The sequence below is a fragment of the Staurois parvus genome, unplaced genomic scaffold (assembly GCF_062004578.1).
Source record: "Staurois parvus isolate SC_StPar_1 unplaced genomic scaffold, SC_StPar_1.0 ptg000096l, whole genome shotgun sequence".
Taxonomy (NCBI): Eukaryota; Metazoa; Chordata; class Amphibia; order Anura; family Ranidae; genus Staurois; species Staurois parvus.
In genome coordinates this window covers 7,256,772-7,276,371 of record NW_028317892.1, presented here as the reverse complement: position 1 = coordinate 7,276,371, position 19,600 = coordinate 7,256,772, and the positions used below count along the sequence as shown (strand labels likewise).

General features: G+C 37.9%; 1 protein-coding gene across 2 annotated transcripts in view; it reads right to left on the bottom strand.

Annotated features, from left to right (window-relative positions):
* Positions 1 to 680: 680 nt before the first annotated feature.
* The window catches only part of PCGF3 (polycomb group ring finger 3), a 127,596-nt gene continuing 108,676 nt past the window's right edge, over positions 681 to 19,600 (bottom strand). For both annotated transcript variants that reach the window (XM_089670875.1, XM_089670877.1), the window contains 6 exons: positions 19,244 to 19,299; positions 17,277 to 17,387; positions 16,762 to 16,850; positions 15,612 to 15,749; positions 10,330 to 10,410; positions 681 to 5,735 (listed from right to left, as the gene is read on the bottom strand). In XM_089670875.1, coding sequence (XP_089527001.1) covers positions 5,688 to 5,735; positions 10,330 to 10,410; positions 15,612 to 15,749; positions 16,762 to 16,850; positions 17,277 to 17,387; positions 19,244 to 19,299 — 523 coding nt within the window. In that variant the 3' untranslated portion in view covers positions 681 to 5,687. The remainder of the gene's footprint in view (positions 5,736 to 10,329; positions 10,411 to 15,611; positions 15,750 to 16,761; positions 16,851 to 17,276; positions 17,388 to 19,243; positions 19,300 to 19,600) is intronic.

Here is a 19,600-nt window from a genome sequence, read left to right as displayed (position 1 = left end):
ACACAATTATGTGATAGATTAGGGTGATTAAACAAAACCTGTGCCCCCTTATATCAAATGTCCCATCAGAGTCCCACTTTACATCAAGTGTCCTCATCGGCATCCTTCTCTACATCATGACATCTTTACATCATGACTACTCAGCAGAGTCCCCCTTTACATCAGGGATCCTCATCAGTGCCCCCTTACATCACTGTCCCCATCAGAATGCCCCTTTACATCAGGATCCCCAAAGTGCCTCCTTACATCAGGTGTCCCCATCAGAGTGCCTCCTACATGGATTTCCAAAATCAGAGTGCCCCCTTGAATCAACTCTCTGCATTAGACTAGCTCATGGATCAATGGATGTACTCTCAGAGATCTGGGGAGCACAGCTCACCCTAGCACACCCCCGGATCTGGCCCTGCTTAAACTATGGAGTAGGGAGAAGGGGGAGTTGTGCAGTCCTACCACACTTGCTGTCCTACGGTGAAAATGTTGGTCCTCCATAGATACAGTACAATAGGTAAGCTTTGTTAACCTAGAATAGAAAGCGTGTTACATATTTGTTACTGGGTTTAGGAGAGAAGGGGGTTAGTGTTGACATTTTTGTTCTTGGGTTTTGTTTTGTTCCTTGAAAAGTGGGGGTTGATGCACATACAGCCAGTGTTTTATTTAATAAATATTTATCACAACAACCATTATTTTTACGTTTTTTGTTGCTTTTATTACAAGCATATAATATTTATTGGCAAAACACAGAATACAAGCTTCACGGTTATAAATCAAACATTGAGCAATATAACCTCACCCATCAGTCATCATGGGAAAAAAAATGATGCAATGTTTAGACAGTAACACAAATTTAAAAATGTAAACTTTAAAGAGACAAAAAAAATTATTAACTCTCCATAATGTTATGTTTATTTAAGTACATGAATGTCTTCAGGCTTTAAAAATACTAGAAACAGTAATTATCATTTGAATACATATTTTTCTGTATACTGAAATTAAAAAAAACTGATTTTAATTTTAGATTCAATTATAACAATTAAATTTATGTTAGACAAAAATAATCATCATCTTACTGGAAAAAAAAATGTGGAAATGTGATGTTCCATTTACATAGGCAACCACTGAATATTTATTATTTCATAGATGTCTAAGGTTGACTGTTAGCAAAAGCTGTATTTTTAAAACTGTACCTGAAAGCTTTTTCTATTTAACAGTCCAAATCTGTAACCTTGCACAGCATTGTAAAAAGGCAGAGTAAAAATAACAAGCAAATTGTTTAATCACAGTGAACAATTTGCTCTTTATACCATAGAAAAGTTAAAAAGGCTTTTTATTATGAACTCTGTTTAATTTTTTTTAGTTAGGATGCAATATGCCAATGGACATCAGAAAAAACAATACAATGATCTCTATGAGAAGAACAAAATGACATCTTTGAAAACAACATAGGATATCAAGTTTAAATAGCACCATTTTATGAATACTTCAGAATATCAAATTGACCCAAATATCAAATATGCAAGAACCTGACAAACATAATGCAAAACTATGTGATTGTATAGCTTACACTTGATGCATAGTTAAAATATGTTTCATTTTATAGCACTGGCGTAAACACATACTAGAAAAAAAAAAATGGTGGTTTGTAATATCAAAAAAGAAAAGAAAATAATGTTGATATTCTGTTATAGTTTTCAGAGCACTGAAGATGTACATTTACTTAAACAAAGCACATTGTAAATCTATTGCACAACTGCGTTCCTGATGCTTTACTTTCACTTAAATGAGAAATCCACCGAAAACAATTAAAATTTAGCTTTGTATGCAAGAGGATCATCTGCTCTGTAGAGCTGATCTTACTTCTAGGTCACAGCGTAGAGTCAGAATATGGACATTCCTCCATTGATCTTACAAACTTTCTGGTGTGCCCATTAGTGTTTAGGGAGATTGCTGAATGATGCAATGGCTCATAACACTTAAGTGTCCCTGCAGAAATGTACGAATTGCTTTACCTAGGTGTCTGAACCTACTTTTTAGTTGTGTTCCAGAAGGTCCCGATGGGCTCCAAATCCCAAGGAGTTCCATCTGCAAATATCAGACTTTAGATCCAAAATCTGAACGCTAACCCACCTACCACCACCTCCTTCAACACAATAGCCACCTTTACTAGGCTAAAGATGTGAATAACGAACCCCTGTGCAACAAGGCTCCTGGGCAGCCCTAAGCAATTACTTTTTACTTCTTTTGCCAGCTTAAATGCTTTAATATTGGTATGCGTACATTTTAACATGCTTAGGTGGCAAAAAAAATGAGGAAAGTTAGTGATGTGCCTTGAAGGGAAACCTGTCACACGACAAAGCCAGGGCTGCAAATGCCAACCAACTATAAATTGCTAACTGGTTGTTATGCTGACCCACTTACATCAATATCTTTTGAGTCATTGACCGAGGACCAGCACACAGATGGAGAATTGGTGTTAAAGTGGTTCTAAAGCCTAAACATGTTTTACCTTAATACATTCCCTGCATTAAGGTAAAAAATGTTTAAGTAGCATATCGCCCTCTCACCCAGAGTCCTCACTTGATCCAGTGTTGGAACAGATCTATCCTCTCTCTACCTGTTCTCACAGGCTTTGCTGAGAACAGCGGGAGCCATTGGCTTCCACTGCTGTCAGTCAAATCCTGTGACAAAGGAAGCAAAGTGCGGGGACGAAGTGCGCTGTCTTGTCTATGGACACAGGTAACTTTCTATGGGGGCACTCGCAGAAGAGGAGGAGCCAGCAACGCCAACAGAGGACCTGAGAAGGGGAACAGGTAAGTATAAACCTGTTTATTTTTATTTTATTTTATTTTTTTTAATCACAAAGAAGAATAAATAAGACGTTACAATTACTTTAAATTCTTATATGCATACTGAGAAAGTGGGTCACTTTGTAAGTTAGGCAAAAAGCAATTTCAGAAGGAAAGTTTTGGGCACCCTTCAGATTATGCTCGTGTCAGGTTTCGTCAGAGTGCAGTGTACGTAAGCAAAATTTCCAACATCAATGTCTTAATCATTCTCCATCCTACACAAACTGAACAGTTTTGGGTGGGGTTCTCCTTTAAGTGAAAAATAATGAAGCTTGTTAAACACTTTACAAATTTATATGCCCGTAAATAAAGCTGGTCACTTAAACATTTTCAATGGTAAAATAATATAGAAAGCTTAAAATAGAATAAATAATTTTATAAAGTTATTTTCTTTTAAACCCCACTGATCCATGTTAAATTTATCATATATTCTGTCAGAGTTTTTCTATTTCAATAAGAACTATATTAAACAAAACCTGGCTATCTCTGGTCTTGCTGTTGCAGGATACAACAAAGACATATAATTATTCTTTTCGCAGACATTACACAGTGAAAGAAGTTCTTCCAACCCTGTTCACTGAAAACACAAAAGTCTCCACCTTCAAAATATGCTCCAGACACAATAGGCCGAATGTGGCTCATGAGAACAGCACAGATGTGTCACATCAAATCCGACAAAAAAAAAAGTGCTTCCTTGCCCATTCTCAAATGTAACATTTAAATTTTAAGTTCCAGGCGCAACACTACATTGTACCTCACAGAGGCTTCCTTTACTCCGTTATACCTCCTTCATGTATTCTATCTGTAGAAAGTTAGCTTGAGCAGTGCAACATGTCCATTGTTCTTGCTCCCCCCATATTTTAAGGGAACAAACTGGATTGCATGGAAACTGTCATGATATTCATAAAAAAAAAAAGGTGTCTCTTTTATGCTGAGGTTGTTAACACACTGTCAAAGGCAGAGTTGTACAGTGTATTGATAGATCACTCCTATTTGTTAACACAATATTCTTATGTAGTTACATAGATAAATAGGGATAGACACCACAAGCTAGTCTGAAGCTGAACAGAATAGAGAATGTTTATTGTCAGCAACAAACTGATTAGTGTAGCACCATATCATATTCAAGTGATCGATTAGATAGTTGATCAAGGATAGTATTCTCTCAGTTCATCTTCTTTCCTTGCATGGTCCCATTTAACCTTTTTACTGCAGTAGAGACCTGGAGTTTTAGTGTGCACAGTTAATGCATCTTGGGTTTTCACTATTCAGAACAAAGTGACCAATTTTTAAGGCATGTGCACACATCAGTTTTCCCTATGCAAGTTCAAATTTTTGGCCAACGTGGACTGGTTTACCATCCACTCAAAATCAAGTGTTGTGTGTGATGATCTTCGCTAATAAAGATCAACTAATTATATAGCAGAAGAATGGAAATTTTCTTTCGGCTAGCATCCCAAAGCTGCTAGAAATGTTACTGATAGAACCAAATTGCCTTAATAACCATTTTTCTGCAACAGTATCTTGCAGTAATGCAATTGAAAAAAAAACCCTGAAATCTACATCATAAAAGAAGTAGTGCTTTGCAATCATTTGAGGCATGGTCCAATAAAGGATCTTTCTTTGACCTAAAATAAAGATCTGTTTCAGCCACACAAAAATAATGTGAGAAAACCACTGCAGAGTACAGCGGTGTCAATCTTTGTGCCAGAAGTTCTCAAACGTTTTTGCTATACCTTGAGTCCTTAGGGACTGTCTGCCATTTTTCAAGAATCCATATCAACCCTACTTTGCTCTGAGATTCCACGAAGGGTATCAATTTACTAAAATATGTTCCAGCTAGGATGCATCAAGCAGGTGTGCACAAAACTCACCAGTCCTCCATGCTCTTATGTCCAGGCATAATGAGCAAAAACAAGTTGTAAAAGATGAGCTTAGCACCAAGAATAATTAAGATGGCAAACCTACAACAGTGATCATACAGTAAAAAAAGAATGTAGCAATAACTGCCTGGAATAAATATTTCTGCGACCAAACTGATTTAATTCACAACCAAAAGATTAGCAGTAACCTTGTCTGCACCCTTTATGGCCTTAGTGCAAGAAAAAGGTAAATGGGTGGTGTTGCCATTGCAGAAAGACCAAAAGAGCACCATGGCACAACCATAAGAAATTATAACCCCTGGGCACTGCATACTAGGCATCTCTGATCATTTACCAAACAGAATCTCATCTCCAGAAGTCCTCCCTATAGATGAACTCTAAGAATAGCACAATCACAATCTGATCTATCCTTCCTTTTAACCTGTTGAAATTTTGGCTCAGAGTACGGTCCTGGGCTATAAGCCTAAACAGACTGTTTATTTTTAATCTACAAAATAAACTTGAAAGTGAGCTTTAATTGTAAATGATTTATAAAACCTTTTCACAATTAAAAAGCAACCTAAGGTAATTTGGTGTCAATCTCTTTTCTTATCTATTAGATATATAGATATATATTTATTTATATATATGAAGATTAACACATCTCAAAAAACCAACTGGGATGTAGTTTGCAGCAAAAACATGAATATCCATGAAAAGTGTTGGAGATTTGTAAAAGTCATGCTGGTACTGCCTTGAGTTGTGAAAAATTATCTCTTGTAGAAAAAGTAGAAATATTCTCCTGTCAGGGACTCTGGTAACTGGGTTGTGTAAGTGAAGAGGTTCTCCAGTGAGAGCGCTACAATCTTCTGGCTTGAGTCCACTGGTTCAGGTCACGTTGTGAGCAATGTGGTGCACTATGGAGGTGCCCCCCGTGATAGTCTCTGCAAAAACTTTGTCCAGTGAGGACACTTAAGTTCTGTTACAGCAAGTCCATTTTCGGTCTGTAATGCAGGAGGAGTGGTGCTTTCTGGAATTAAAGTAAATAATTAAATTTAGATTGATGACCAGCAGACATTAAACATTTATACGTTTTTTTTTATTGTTAAAGTAAAGTATACTTTTAGTAAAAGTACACTTTTACTACTAAAAGTAGTTTTAATTTAAAAGTAACCCACACTACTCAGCTAAGTTGGTGAAGGCTAATTGCACCAGCAAGGCCAGCGTTGAGAACGTTTTCAGCTACGGAATGAAAAACAAAGCCATGGACTGGAGCAGGCCAAAGCTGTTTTACATAGGAAAAAAAGCAGTAAGTGTTGCAGGCTTCTAGTATGGGTTAGCTTTGGGGTCAGGTGGTTATGGTGATGGATTAACACATATACATTTAACCACTTGCCCTCCGGAAGATTTAACGCCCTTCCTGGCCAGGCCATTTTTGCTATACCGTACTGCGTTTCCTTAACGGATATTTGCATGGTCATGCAACACTATACCCAAATTAAATTTACATAATGTTTTCATGCAAATAGAGCTTTCTTTTGGTGGTATTTGATCACCACTGGGTTTATTTTTTGCAATATAAACAAACAAAACCCAAAAACTCACAATATTTTTTACTTTCTGCTATAAAACATCTCCAATAAAACCTTTTTAAATCAAATTTCTTCATAAATTTAGGCCAATATGTATTCTTCTACATATTTGAAAAAAAAACAAAAACCCAATAAGTGTCTATGGATTGGTTTGCATCTACAGACTATGGTATACAACTGGAAGTTTTATTTATTTATTTTATACTAGTAATGGTGGGGATCAGCGACTTATAGCGGGGCTGTGTTAGTACGGAGGTAATTCTGACACTTTGTAGGAACCAGTGACACGAATACAGTGATCAGTGCTAAATAATATACACTGACACTGGCTGGGTAAGGGTTAACATCTAGGGGCAATCAAAGGGGTTAACTATTTACCTACCAGTGATTACTCTGTGCCATTTTTACTAAGGTAAGAGTCATTTTTTATTCCCCGCTTTGCAGGGGGGAAAAAAAAAAAAGTCTCATCCCTGCTGACAAGACAGCGCTCTGTGTGTTTATATTCACAGCACTCTGTCCTATGCTCTGTTTTGCTGGTCAGTGGATCCTGGCCATCAATCATTGGCTGGGACCCACTGATTGGCTTGTGCTGTGCCCCTTACCAGGAAGAGCCAGATCATGTATCAGGTGCGTGCCCCGGCACAGGACAGCCAACTTGCTGCCATACTCCTACGTGAGATGGTCGGCAAGCAGTTCACAAAAATACACACACACACACACACACACACACACACACACACGGATAACACTGTTACTTCGTTTGGTACTTACTAGAATTTAAAAGTTAACAGTACTGGGCAATTCCAATGGAGCCTATGAACTTCCTGTATAAAGCTCTCATGGCCCCATCTTTCCACCACCCCAGCCTTTATTGGTCATAATATGGGCAATCTAATTTTATAATATATACATAATTGTATGTACTGTGCAAAAGTTTTAGACAGGTGTGAAAACATGCTGTAAAGTCATATATTGGACCCGGGGGCCGGACCAAGAGTAGATGAATGATGTGTATGTGTCATCCATAGTAAGTATAGTAATATTCCCCCATAGTAAGCATAGTAATTAATCCCCCATATAGTAATTCATCCCCCATAGTAATTCATCCCCCATATAGTAATTCATCCCCCATATAGTAATTCATCCCCCATATAGTAATTCATCCCCCATATAGTAATTCATCCCCCATATAGTAATTCATCCCCCATAGTAATTCATCCCCCATATAGTAATTCATTCACTTACCTTTGCCCTGCGCGTTCCTCTCGCCGTGTTCCCGCGCCGTTCCGGTCTTCAGGGCGGACTGTGAGAGGAGCCTAGCTCCCCTCACGTTCGTCACGCTGCCCCGCCTACACACATCCTGACAGCCATCCTGACAGTATCACGCTCCACGGGCCGGATTAAAAGGTCCGCCGGGCCGTAGTTTGCCCATTGCTGGGTTATAGTCAGGTGCGTGATTTAACAATTATACCAAGCAAGTGCAAACCATCAATTTCATATGTAGGTTGAAACAGAATCATTAACTGAAACAGAAACAGCTGTCTAGAAGGCTTAAAACAGGGTGAGGAAAAGCCAAACTCTGCTATTAAGGTTGAAAACAGTTTCATGTCACAGGTCATACACCATGGCAAAACTGAGCACAGCAACAAGACAAAAAGGTAGTTATACTGCATCAGCAAGGTCTCTCACAGGCAATTATTTCAAAGCAAACTGGGGTTTCAAGGTGTGCTATTCAAGATCTTTTTAGAAAGCACAAAGAAAGATGCAGTGGCTGGCCAAGGAAACTTAATGCATCAGATGAAAGACACATCATGCTTACTTCCTTTCAACATCAGAAGATGTGCAGCAGTGCCAACAGCACTGAAGTCTGGACAGAAGTGGTCTTCATGGAAGAATTGGAGCCAAAAAGCCATACCTCTAATGTGGAAACAAGGCTAATTGACTGAACTATGCACAAAACCATAGGAACTGGGGTTCATAAAAATAGCAACAGGTGCTCTAAACTGAGGAGTCAAAATCTGAAATATTTGGCTGTAGCGGGGGCAGTTTGTTCGCCGAAGGTTTGGAGAGTGGCACAATAATGATTGTCTGCAGGCAATAGTGAAGCATGGTAGTTGGTCCTTGCAAGTTTGGGGCAGTATTTTTGCAAATGGAGATGGAGATTTGGTCAGGATCAATGGTGTCCTCAACGCTGAGAAATACAGGCAGATACTTATCCATCATGCCACACCATGGAGGGAGGCAAGAGTACCTAGATTTGATACAAAAGGGTGGCAACAACAAATATTGATTTGATCTGGATTTCTCTTTTGTTCATTTACGTTCCATTTTGTTAATTGATAAAAATAAACCATTAACACTTCTATTTGTAAAAGCATTCCTAATCTACAGCATTTTTCACACGTGCCTAAAAAAATTTTGCTGTAATATATATATATATATATATATATATATATATATATATATACATATATATATACATATATATATATATACACACATATATATATATACACACACACATATATATACACACACACATATATATACACACACACATATATATATACACACACACATATATATATACACACACACATATATATATATACACATATATATATATATATATATATATATATATATATATACACACACACACACACATATACATACACACATACACAAAAACACACATACTGTATACATGCCATTATTATTTCACTCATGCTACAACTCCACTTGAAAGAGACCCTGCCAACAACTTTGAATAAAAACAGAAAATGCTTGCTTGCAAAATTATTCCTTTCCAGTTTTTTTATTCACTAGCAAAATCCCTTTAAACTTGCTAGAAAATTTGACAAGTCAGTTTCTTAACAAAGCCCCTCCATCATTATACACCGTAGCCTTCTCCCCTTCTGGAGGGATCCAACTGTTTTCTGCACTGTGCCCAGCTTCCCCACCCTTCCTCTGACTTCCCTTCATAATCTTCTATGGAGCAGCGAGGGAAGGGTTGAAGGGGAATACTAGGGTGTCACTTGAGTGACAACTCAGATGGCCAAGGCTGCTGACATCACCAGTCTCAGGACTTCGGGATGTCTACACATGGAGGCTTTGACATGTACAAAAATATGTTATAGGTACATATAATTCTATTGAAAGATTGCAGTTAAAAAAAGTTTAGTAACAGGATCTCCTGAAATTATCTCATCAGGGGTTTGAAAAATTCAAAGATCCCTGCAAAAGCAACTTTGTACTTACCTGTCCATCAGCCAGTTTGCAGAAACCTTTCTCAGTAGCATAGCTTGGAGCAACAATTCTATCCCTTTCTTCCATGTGCATGATAGAGGGGGTGTCCCCCAGGCCACTGTACTTCCTTCTAACAAAGCCTACATCACTATTGTGTTCTGCAGTGACTAGGGGTCAACAGGAGGAACCCGCTATTCGATCAGCCCAACCAGTGGAACAAGACCAGCATCAGGCAATCTTCTGCAAAGCAAAGTTTCAGCAAATGGACAAGCAAGTGTCAAGTTTTTTTTTCATAGGGCACTGCAATTGTAAATTTTGCAACTCCTGACATGGTTGCTTTAATGGGCATAAGAGTAACACAATAAACTTTTCATATATAAGCTACAGATCTGACATGGTTATCCCAAGGCTTCTGAAAGGCTGCATAGTGCAATCCTTTGAAAGTGCAAGTTTTTTTCTGCATTCCTTGCAGTGGCAAAGTCACTATTAACTTTCAAAAGCGGAGAATAATTAATTACTCTACATGATAACCGAGATCACTAGCCCCAGGTTCAAACCTACTCATCTATGACATACTCTTTATATCTTACAAGATTTTTTAAAAGGGTATTTTTTTTTCTTTTTTTCCCCACAAACTTAGATTTTATTTTCAAACTTGTTTACCCATTTTAAAAGGTTGTCCCTGGGCTATAACAATACTATGTGTGTTGCTATAAAAAGTATAGAATTATAAATTAAATGTCAACATAAAAAATATATCAAAACACAAAACATCAGATATACCTTAAATCTCCATCTTGTAACAACAACAAACTTAAGCGTGTGATCCTTGCCCAGAATTTCTTCATTGCATAAAATGTCCAACTAAAAAAATAAAAATACAATGATTAAACCCACCCAATGATTAAACCCACATGTTCCATATGAAAACCTGTCACTAATGAAATACCGATAAACTTGTTGGTACGCTTACACAAAAAAAGAACTGTCCAAAAAGCTTTAAAACTGACAAAAGTAGATGGCATTCATCATTTATTCCTTATTTATTAAAAACACGAACACAAATTAAAGATTATATTAATAAATGAAAAATTGTCACGGAAAAAAATTATGGAACCCTTAACGTAATATTTTTCTGCACAACCTTTAAAAGCAAGTTATTTTGTAGCTCTCAAAGAGACTTCTGCGCTTGACAACAGGTAGTTTGGGGCTCTCTTCTGGAGCAAACTGCTGCAGCTTTCTAGTTTGAAGGGTGACTTCAACAAAGTTTATATTTCAGACCTTTCCATAGATGTTTGATAGGAATCAGTAAAGAAGACCATTTCAAACAAGGTTTTGTTCTTAACCATTTTTGAGTGCTTTAATGTTTAAGGGCATAATAAACTGGCCAAAAAAAGAAATCTGGGCCCCCTGTAGGTTTAATCCACAGTGTGCTAGTATGCACCGCACACCAGCACATTATGAAAAACGTAACTTTCAAATGAAGCCCTCCAGTGGCATGCGGTCACCGCTACCAGGGCTTCCATCTTTACCTGTCTTCCTTTAGGGTTTTGCGGGCTCTGGCTGTTTGAATTGCAGTGCAGGAGTGATGCAGCGCGTAGGACAGAAGCGTGGCAATGTCATTTCGGTACGGACAGCAGCACCCACCTTGGTACTCCCAACCTCATATACCCTTTACTATTCAATACAGTGATTGCTGTATATGCCATGAAGAGGAGCCTTCGCTTGTCTTACCATTGAGATCCATCCAGTCTGGGATCATCTACCTGTGTTTATGCTCTGTGACTCCTTGCAGGTCGCAGTTGGAAGGTGAGCACGCACTCTAAGCGGTGAAGGATTTCCCGTTTGTTTGGGCTCACCGAGTTTTCACGGCTTTGTGCTGAAGATGTACACACCATTTGTGGTTTTTGGGACTATTTGTTTTATGCCACAATTTTTCGCCATTGACATTATCACTGAACACTTGATGATTCTGTGTTCTTTTGCATTCACTATTTATCTTTGTTGCCACTTGTGGTTTCCCATCTGTTGGGATAATTTTCTTTTTGCACGAGTCATTTGGTCTTATGCGGTTTGTTCACTCATTTTTTGATGGTTTTATACTGATTGTTCACTCACTTATGTATCAGTAGTGCAGCACTTTTTTATACATTATTTGCCTCTATGGGGATTGCTTACTCACTTTGAGGATAAGTAGCGCAGCACCATTTTTTTCATGCCTTATTTCCTTGCTCAGCAGATATGCTTCTGCTGAGCTTTAAAAAAGCCCGACACTCCCCTTTCCTGACATGCACCCAATCGGTGCTCATTACACTGCAAGATCTCTCCCCTCCCCACTAGTGCCTGGGTGCTGTGCTGGAGACAGGCAGGGAGGTGATGAGCTTTTAAAAGCCTCAAACATTCCTAAAAGTACATCAGATTTAAATACGATTTTGAATAATTTTTTATTAGGACTAGTAGATTGTCATGAGGGACAAGTAGATTGGGCCCCCAATTTAGTCCCTTGGACATGTAGTTTTTAAAAAGATTTCCACATCCCTGGTATATAGAAGTTTGGCCATTTATAGGTCTTTCAATCTATAACAGCAAGGATTCAAAGTCCATGGGTGATCTGACAAGCGCATCCTGTGACTGCAAGGAGTAAACATAATGGTATAACTGAGAATATTCAAGCCAAGCCGTAATAGGTAAACATTCATTTCTTTGAAAGCGTTATTTTTTTCATCTGTGAACATAGAGCTGATGTGACTTGCCAAAACACTCCAGTTTTGTCTCATCTGTCCAAATGACATCTTAGAAACATTTTGGCTATGAGCATTGCCACGGTGTGTTTTAGCAAAATCCCTCTTTCTACCATCTGGGATCAGTTTTTCCCTTGAGGCCATACCAAGGCAGGTTGGCTACATCCACATGAACTTCCTAATATTTGCAACTGTAGTCACAGGAACATCAAGCTGCTTGGAGATGGTCTTATAACCTTCACTTTTGACATAAAACACTATAATCTTAGATAGATAGAAAAGTCACAGCAGAAAAACACCGAGTGGTCCATCGAGTCTGCTCGTTTTTGGTTTTTTTTTGGGGGAAGGTTGTTTCTTTTGAGTTTTTTGGGAAGGGGGGTTTTGGTAACTTTTTTGTCCACGTATAGATCTATGCTTGTCCAAAGTATGTTTGAAGCTATTTACTATTGACTGGCTCACTACCCCTGCTGGAAGTTTATTCTGATCTCTTCAGACAACTCTCTCCTTTACTTACTCTGGTCCAAGGTTAGTGTGATACCAAACAAACAAGTGGCCACTGACTGACAGTTTATAAAACTGAAGAGCTTTGATACCAATTACAAAAAAAAGTTTATTTTTACAATAAGCAATAGTTTCACCCTTCATATGTTTTACATTATGACATATCAAAGGTATCAGATACACGAGACAATTTCTTTTAATTTCACTCATCGGTCCATGTATGGGCAAGCTGATTGTACATAAGTCGATCCCAAACAATCAGTGCCGCTGGCTACACCCAGCAATACTGATCAATGTGTTCCATGGAAAAGCCTCCCGACCGTCAGAACACAATAGCATAGCAAGAGCAATTGAATGTGTGGATGGGGGAAATTGGCACTTTTTTTTCATTAAACCCACTGGTTGAATAAAGAAAAAAACAAAACTTAATCTATAGTCTGCATAAGAGTAGTAGGTAGGGTGTTGTGATGTTTTCAGGAATCCATGTATAACAACCAGTTGGGTACAACCTACCAGCCATGATTTACCTGCATTTCATGGAGAATCACAGAAACCCAGTGATGTCATCACTGGCTTTAAAACAAGGTATATAATGAAAATGGATTTTTTTTTTTAATTCAATTAGAATATTGACTGTAGGAGGGAACAATGGAAGGCAAAATATGCGGCTCCATGCAGACTGGGCATTTTAAGAACGCTGGTAAAGTCAGCTGTGTAAAGTTTTTCAAATGCAAGTTTTTCAGAGTTTTTGGATTAGCGCTTAGCCACATTTGCGGGTTTTTTTATTTATTTATTTTTACACACACACAAAAAATTTTTGCTAAAAAAAAAAAAAAAGTCCATAAAACGCCGGTTTGCCACATTTTAACAGCTAAAAAAACTCTAGTTCTGTGTTTTTTTCCAGCCAAAAAATGCTGATTAAAGCCTATGTGTGCATGGACACATAGGATAACATGCTGGGGAGTTTACTGGCTGTAGAAAAAAAAAAAAACGCCAAATGCCAAAAACAGCCGCTGTAAAAACATCCAGTTGTGCATGAGGACTAAGAGAAAAAAGTAGAAAAAAAGGAAAGCAAGAAGAAAAACATTTACATAATAGTTCATGTGCTCTAATGCTAATATTTAATTAAACAAAACAATGATTTGAACTGTGAACAGAGTGTCTTGAAAAAGTATTCATACCCCTTGAAATATTCCACATGCTGTCATGTTACAGCCAGAAACGTAAATGTATTTTATTGGGATTTTATGTGAGAGACCAACACAGAGTGGCACATAATGGTGAAGTGGAAGAAAAAGGATAAATGGTTTTCAAAATGTTTTTCAAATAAATATGTGAAAAGTGTGGCGGCATTTGTATTCAGCCCCCCTGAGTCAATACTTTGCACATTTCGTTGCAATTACAGCTACAAGTCTTTTTAGGGATGTCTCTACCAGCTTTGCACATCTAGGAGTGGCATTTTTGCCTATTCTTTGTAAAATAGCTCAAGCTCTGTCAGATTGGATGGAGAGCGTCTGAACTGCAATTTTCAAGTCTTGCCACAGATTCTCAATTGGATTCAGGTCTGGACTTTGACTGGGCCATTCTAACACATGAATATGCTTTGATCTAAACCATTCCATTGTAGCTCTGGCTGTATGTTTAGGGTTGTTGTCCTGCTGGAAGGTGAACATCTGCCCCAGTCTCAAGGTTTTTGCAAACACTAATAAGTTTTCTTTTAAGATTGCCCTGTATGTGACTCCATCCATCTTCCCATCAACTCTGACCAGCTTCCCTGTCCCTGCTGAAGAAAAGCACCCCCACAACATGATGCTGCCACCATGTTTCACGGTGGGAATGGTGTGTTTAGGGTGATGTGCAGTGTTGTGTTAGTTTTCAGCCAAACATAGCGTTTTGCTTTAAGGCCAAAAAGTTCCATTTTGGTCTCATCTGACCAGAGCACCTTCTTCCACATGTTTGCTGTGTCCCCCACATGGCTTCTCGCAAACTACAAATAGGACTTCTTATGGCTTTCTTCTTGCTACTCTTCCATAAAGGCCAGATTTGCGGACTGTACAACTAATAGTTGTCCTGTGGACATATACCTGAGCTGTAGATCTCAGCAGCTCCTCCAGAGTTACCATGGACCTCTTGACTGCTTTTCAGATTAACAAACCTCACCCGGCCTATCAGTTTAGGTGGACGGACAGGTCTTGGTAGGTTTGCAGTTGTACCATACTCTTTTCATTTTCGGATGATGGATGATAGAAGTGCTCCATGAGATGTTCAAAGCTTGGGATATTTTTTATAACCTAACCCTGCTTTAAACTTTCCCACAACTTTATCCCTGACCTATATGCTGTGTTCCTTGGCCCATGTGATGCTGTTTGTTCATTAAAGTTCTCTAACAAACCTCTGAGGCCTTCACAGAACAGCTGTATTTATACTGAGATTAAATAACACACAGGTGGATTCGATTTACGACATAGGTGAATTCTAAAGGCAATTGGTTCCACTAGATTTTAGTTAGGGGTATCAGAGTAAAGGAGGCTGAATACAAATGCACGCCGCACTTTTCAGACATTTGTAAAAAAAAATTTGAAAACCATTTATCATTTTCCTTCCACTTCACAATTATGTGCCACTTTGTGCTGGTCTAGCACATAAAATCCCTATAAAATACACTTACGTTTTTGGTTGTAACATGACAAAATGTGGAAAATTTGAAGGGGTATGAATACTTTTTCAAGGCACTGTATATAAAAAAATATAAAACATGAAGACAAAAAAAAAAAAAAAAAACACACGCATGCATGCTCTAACTTCCACTTCTGAATGCCTTACCTCATTGAATGACGACAAATTGAGTTTTTTGGCTATGAACTTTTTTAAATGCAAGACTGTTGCTTGAGCTGAACAGCGTATCCATTTTCGCTTGAGTCCACGCAACTTGCTGCTATTGCATTCTAAGCATATACTGACCTTCAGAGAGGAAAATAAAGCAGAGAAGACACACTACTTAATAGAATACCTTTATAGCCGAGATTTAATGCTGTGCTACTTAGAAACAAGCAGAAGTTCACCTACTGGGCTTTAGAAAACAGATATCTCCTAAGATATCTTAAAGCAGATTTGTGCTCACAAGCTGTAGTTATTTAGTAAATTATCTCCAAGGTTAGAATCATTTAGAAAGAAAATGTCTGTCCACAGCTCTGATGCTACTGCAACCAAACCAAACTGCGTTCAAACAATGAAACAAATTAAATGTGTGGAAGAGAAGACTTGGTGGCATGGTATTAATGCAATAATGTCCAAAAGATACAAACTAGTCCTTTGTGCCACAATCAATGTCTCTAATAAATTACATCTTTACATGCCTCCAAGTAGCAGCTATATATAGAAAGCTGCTAAATGAAATGCACAGCATGAACAAATACATAGGTCACACAAATGTCAACCTGCATTGTGTTCCCCTCCAAACTCATTATACACAGGCCCTGCTTTCCATCCTAATAGCCATTATTAGATCACTTTTGTCAGTATAAACTGAATACATTGGCACAGAGATAAGGCAGAGCAAGCCTAGTGATTCTAAGATCTACTAACAATACCAATTTCTAACTCTCAAGATTTCAGTACACAATATTTTCCTGCATAAGAAAATAAAGAATGCAATTGAGGCAAAACTATTACACTGCATACCTTTCTCTTCACTATTTTTACTCGGTGATGCTTCTAGGCAATATAGCTTCTACCTCTTACCAATCACAATTCCCAAAGTCACCATGGCCCAAGGGATAGAACCCTCTACCAAATGTTGCATATAACTCTTTAATAAAAGATCAGTGTTTCAATCCTATTGAATACACAACTACTCCGCACCTAGACATAACATTTAGAGAAATGACTAAGTCTACTATGTCTGTTCCTCTATAGCCCTCCACCCCCTCTAGACCAGGGAAGACACAGCCTGGCCTTCAAGAGATAGGATTACCTGCTCATCACTTCTGTGATAGTCATGGTCGTCTTCTTGTTTTTCTTCTGTTGTCTCTTTATTTGAATTATCTTCTGGCTTTGTTTCACCTACAATTTAAAAGAATACTACATCATGCTAATCCAAAATGAAATAAGAGGTATTATATGTTTTTTGTACATTTTTGTAAGTTTTAGAAAGACAGCACTAGGGCTTAAAACAATTTAAAAACAAGCTGCCCACTAGGGTCACCAAACATGGTAGAAACTTGGCACACAAGCTCATGACTGGTCAGCTTGGTTGCTTGAATAGCAAGCAACTAGAAGTCTGGGCTTTTTATGTCTGGCAAAAAAACATAAGTTTTGATTATGTATGCAGTTGTTCTCATACATAAAGCTTTGCAATGCAACAATCTTACAGCAAAGTCACTGAAAACAATAGATGGTTTACATTAATCATTTCTATACAAATAGTCACAATATTCCATAGCAGATATAAAGAATGAGAAGGGCAGAGAGTATAGTTTTAATCCTCACCATTCCTAACCGCTTCTACATTCTGTTTAGCTGTACAAGTTTCCCCTTTGATATCACCAGGCACTTCCATTCCAAGCTTGTGATAAAATTCTCTTTGTTTTCGGATTTCGGCTAATATAAAAAAGATAAAAGCAAAAACCTAATGAATGTTCAAAAGGTGTGAGACCATAAAGGCAGAATATAATGCTACATACATTCATAAGTAAGAAGCAAACACATGGTGGCTAGGCTGCACAACATTTGACAAAAAAAGCTAAACATTTAAAAACACAGTTTAAACATAGTCAAGAGTCTTTATCTAAATAGTCTTGAAGGTCATCTATATTAATATCTGTTATGCTACCAGACTTTTCTTTCTGGACTACCCTATACTGCCCTTTTGGTCAGTCACACAGTCCTTCATTTTTACAGTATGCCCAACTGCCAACACCTTTCTAAAGCATTCATTTAGCGGAGTCAGTTATTCATTTAGGATGTGTAGTGTCATAGAGGAAGTAAACTCGAGATACTGTTCTCCATAAAAAGAAAGAATAATAACTAGTCACCAATATCATATTTGATCTCTGTGTAGCTGATCTTTCTCAATTACAGACTTATCCTGCCTTGTTCTGCATTGTGTCTATGTCACATTGATGGAGGCAGGGCTTTTGCCTCTTTTTGTAAGGACCTTCAGCAAGAAGAACATTGAGCAGCACAATAGCAACCAAATCTCACTCCAAATCTCATGAGAATAGCAGTGTCAGAGGCAGCAGTGTCTTGGATTTCACACTGCAGATATATAGTTAAAAGTCAGTAGGCACAGGCGTGCCTAGGCAGATTCACATACCAAGAAAAGTGCAATTATTTTTCAAGAGGTATTCCAACCGAGGTTCATTTTTCAGCGTATTGCTTAGATACAATGAACATTTCTAAATGGGTCCTTATAACATAGGAAAATTGCGCTTTTTGACCTCAGTTCCAATTTAACCATAGGCTGCACAGAATACAAAAGTGACAGGGCATATTCTAATCATGTCTAATGTGCATGACCTTAGGAGGCTGCATTGTAGGTATCGGTAAATCATGGTTTCCCCTGATAGACAAACAATTTGCTTGTCTATTAGAGGGTTAGCCTCACCCAGTCACACCCAACTGCTCTCCTCCTGCAGGAAGAGAGACATGCTGGCAAATGAGAAGACTCTTGCAACAGGATTGCTCCTACTGTCCAAGTCAATGCATAGTACAGCAGCAATAGGAAGTCACATGACTGCTACTTTCTGCATTAAAAAGAGGAAGATAAAGAACTTGTTTAGAAGAAAACAATGAACTCATGAGCTTGCCTATAGTTAACATAAAATTGTAACATTTATAAACAAAAAAAAAAAAAAAAAAAACTTTAAAGCACAGGTATAGCCAAAGAAAAGTCTTATAAGGGGCAATCTTCCCAGACACGTGTCACCAGTACAGGTGTCCCCATTAGAAGATATACCCCCTTTGTTTTGTTGATAAATTTTTGATTTCCCATCAATTTCTGTCTTAGTGACAATGATCAATGCAATGGGACACCGACAGCAATTAAAATTTGACAGGGGTACTATTCCTAATCTAGCTAAAAAAAATTGTTATACATACACTTTAAAATCGCAAGAACCTAAAAGTGATATACAATTGTATAAAACCATATCAAAAATAGAGATCTGTATCCAACTTAAGCTGCCTCTATCTCTAGATTTGTAACAGGTTATCCTGTGAAAGATAGAGCCACAAAGCCCACACACATATACATGGTAACAAAAAGAAGCACCATGCCCAGACAGAGCAGCTTTGCTACATTCTCAAGAGAATGGTGCCAGCTGTATAATATAGGCAATGACAGCACAATACCCATTCCTCTCCATGCCCCTTCCTCCCCCCGCCTACTCTGGCTGTAAGTTTTTTTGTTTTTTTTTTATGGTGTTCCCCCACCTTTTATTGCAGCATAAACCTACCTTCTTGAAGACCTGGCACCAGTTTGTAAACAATATCTTGCATTGTTCGGTCGTGGCTAGGATATAAATAAAAAAAGAAAAAAGTCATAAATAATGGAATAGTATATAATACTATAAAATATTTCTGCAAACTTCTTTTATTTAAACTTCTCATTTTGCACTGAATGTCCACTGAGGGTATAAAGACAGCTTATTTCCTTTAGTCTCTTATATCTAGTTATTCTTCAAACAAGCAGTGAATAGCCTAGGCCTATGAAGCAAAGACTATGCTTTTCATGTAATATGTAAGCCAGCAAAAAAGCAACTCTACAGATGGTGGGTGGTCTTAAAGCAGAACTAAAATCCCAAAATAGCTGA